The 2,500-nt window shown below is 48.8% G+C and overlaps 1 protein-coding gene across 1 annotated transcript in view; it reads left to right on the top strand.

The window, feature by feature from the left end:
- Window positions 1-2,500, top strand: part of LOC143294807 (uncharacterized) — a 57,310-nt gene that overhangs the window by 10,527 nt on the left and 44,283 nt on the right. Inside the window, exon 2 of the mRNA XM_076606301.1 lies at window positions 267-2,500. This exon is cut by the window's right edge and continues 388 nt beyond it. Coding sequence (XP_076462416.1) covers window positions 1,383-2,500 — 1,118 coding nt within the window. The 5' untranslated portion in view covers window positions 267-1,382. The remainder of the gene's footprint in view (window positions 1-266) is intronic.

Genomic DNA, 2,500 nt, shown 5'->3' on the forward strand with positions numbered 1-2,500 from the left:
TCGACGCGGGGCTGCATAAACATGTCACGTGACAGGCCCCTCTTTAATCTTATTACCCCCTGAAATGAAGTCAGCCCTGGTAAATACCATACCATACGTTCCAAACAAAAGGAAACAAACGAGGTGCTGGATTATGCTGCCGATAACATTGCCTTTTTTCTTCTTTTGCTTGTAGAAGTTCAATACACAATGTTTGACGTAAAATTAGTAAAATATTACTAAGAAAATAAAGCATTGAAAGTAATATTTTGTTGTTGATTTTTCAGGTGTTTCTGACAAGACTTATCAACAGACTTTTTATACCAGCCACGAGGAATGATAACCAGCAGCTAAAGAAAAACAATTATATAGAATATCTTTAAAGGGAAAAAAGAATAGAAAAAAAAGCGCAAAAGAATCAGAAGTTGTAATTCATAACTTTTCTACTGAACATCGGATGTGTAAAACATTTGACACAACCAGACAGAGAAGGGGGTGGGGGTTGGGGGAGTGAAAACAAAAAGAGACAACGAATGCAAGTCCAAAAAGCAGCAAATGAACAATCGTCATTTTCTCCATTGTGGTTTCCAAAATAATCATCATTAAGAGAGAGAGAGAGAGAGAGAGAGAGAGAGAGAGAGAGAGAGAGAGAGAGAAACTACAAAGTAAACACTTTACATCTGTAACCTTCAGTGGTGAAAAAAGGAACATTTGATGACCTCTTAAATCAGAGCAGCACGTGCACCCTGTATAGAGGATTCCCTCTGTAAAGCAAAGCAACACCCTGTGTAGAAGACTCCCTCCGTAAACCAAAGCAACACCCTGTGTAGAGGACTCCCTCTGTAAACCAAAGCAACACCCTGTGTAGAGGACTCTCTGTAAACCAAAGCAGCACCCTGTGTAGAGGACTCTGTAAACCAAAGCAACACCCTGTGTAGAGGACTCCCTCTGTAAAGCAAAGCAACACCCTGTGTAGAGGACTCTCTGTAAACCAAAGCAACACCCTGTGTAGAGGACTCCCTCTGTAAAGCAAAGCAACACCCTGTGTAGAGGACTCCCTCTGTAAACCAAAGCAAAACCCTGTGTAGAGGACTCCCTCTGTAAAGCAAAGCAACACCCTGTGTAGAGGACTCCCTCTGTAAACCAAAGCAACACCCTGTGTAGAGGACTCCATCTGTAAACCAAAGCAGCACCCAGTGTAGAGGATTCTCTGTAAACCAAAGCAGTACGTCCACCCTGTGTAGAGGACTCCATCTGTAAACCAAAGCAGCACGTGCACCCTGTGTAGAGGACTCCATCTGTAAACCAAAGCAGTACGTCCACCCTGTGTAGAGGACTCCATCTGTAAACCAAAGCAGCACGTGCACCCTGTGTAGAGGACTGCACGTCATTGTGGTGACGCCATGCTGCTGGCAGACCCCGCACCGTCAGCCATGGACGATGATTTCATCCACAGCAGCAACATGGACTTCGTGTCCTCCCACGGCCTGACCTTGGCCTATCTGGTGCTGCTGATGGCCTGTGGTGTGGTGGGCAACACCCTGGTGTTCCTGGTGTACTACCACAGGTTCAAACCCAGCGTGACCAGAACGTACATTCTGGCCATGAGTGTCTGTGACCTGATGACCAACTGCCTGGCGCTGCCCAGTGACATCTACGAGATTCGCTTCCATTACGACTTTGACGACGACGCTGGCTGCAAGTTCTTCGGCTTCCTCACCAGGTTCCTGGCTCTGCTGGGTGCCGCCATCCTTGTCGCCATCGCTGTGGATCGCCGCAGAAAGATGTGTCAGCTGACGAACAAGCCCAGAACGCTCAAATATGTCTACGTGGAGCTGACCTGTGTGGGGGTGTTCGCCGCGTCCTACGCCTCTCCCTTCGGCGTCCTGAGGGGTCTGCAGACCATTCCGGTCAACGGTTCCAACTTCACCGGGTCTACGTGTTCCATTGATGACGTGTATGTCGGCTCCCTGTTCTTCGCCATCTACAACGCCAGCACGGGTCTGGCTTTCATCATCTGTGTCAGCATCATGGCCGTGTGCTATGCCCTGATAGCCAGACATTTGTGGATGCACAGAAAGCGCCTTATTCACAATGCCATGGCCACAGAGAATCCAGGACCTGCCCCAAAGTCACGCCAACCCGGACAGGGTCCTGACAAGAGCGAAGTTGACGACCGAGAGACCGCTCAGATAGAACACGACCATCAGGCAGTGCAACAGTCCACAAGCGCTTTCACTGTCCAATGGTCGGAGGACGAGGAATTTTGTAAGGAAGAAGGAAAGTTTCAGATCAGCATCACAGAGGACTCAGAGCACAGCTGCACTATCTCCGACTTGGAAAACACGACTACAAGTTACAACCCGCCAACCAGCGGTATGATGACGTCCAGTCTCACCAGCATCTCTGAAACAGAGCAAGAGCTGCCTTCTGTCACGGCTGATGTTTCCACTGAAGGCATCAATCCAGGGGCCTGTGGCAGCAAGGCCGAGAAAGGAGCCACCAACGTCACAGCCAGAAA

Source organism: Babylonia areolata, chromosome 20 (genome assembly GCF_041734735.1).
Source record: "Babylonia areolata isolate BAREFJ2019XMU chromosome 20, ASM4173473v1, whole genome shotgun sequence".
NCBI classification, from domain to species: domain Eukaryota; kingdom Metazoa; phylum Mollusca; class Gastropoda; order Neogastropoda; family Buccinidae; genus Babylonia; species Babylonia areolata.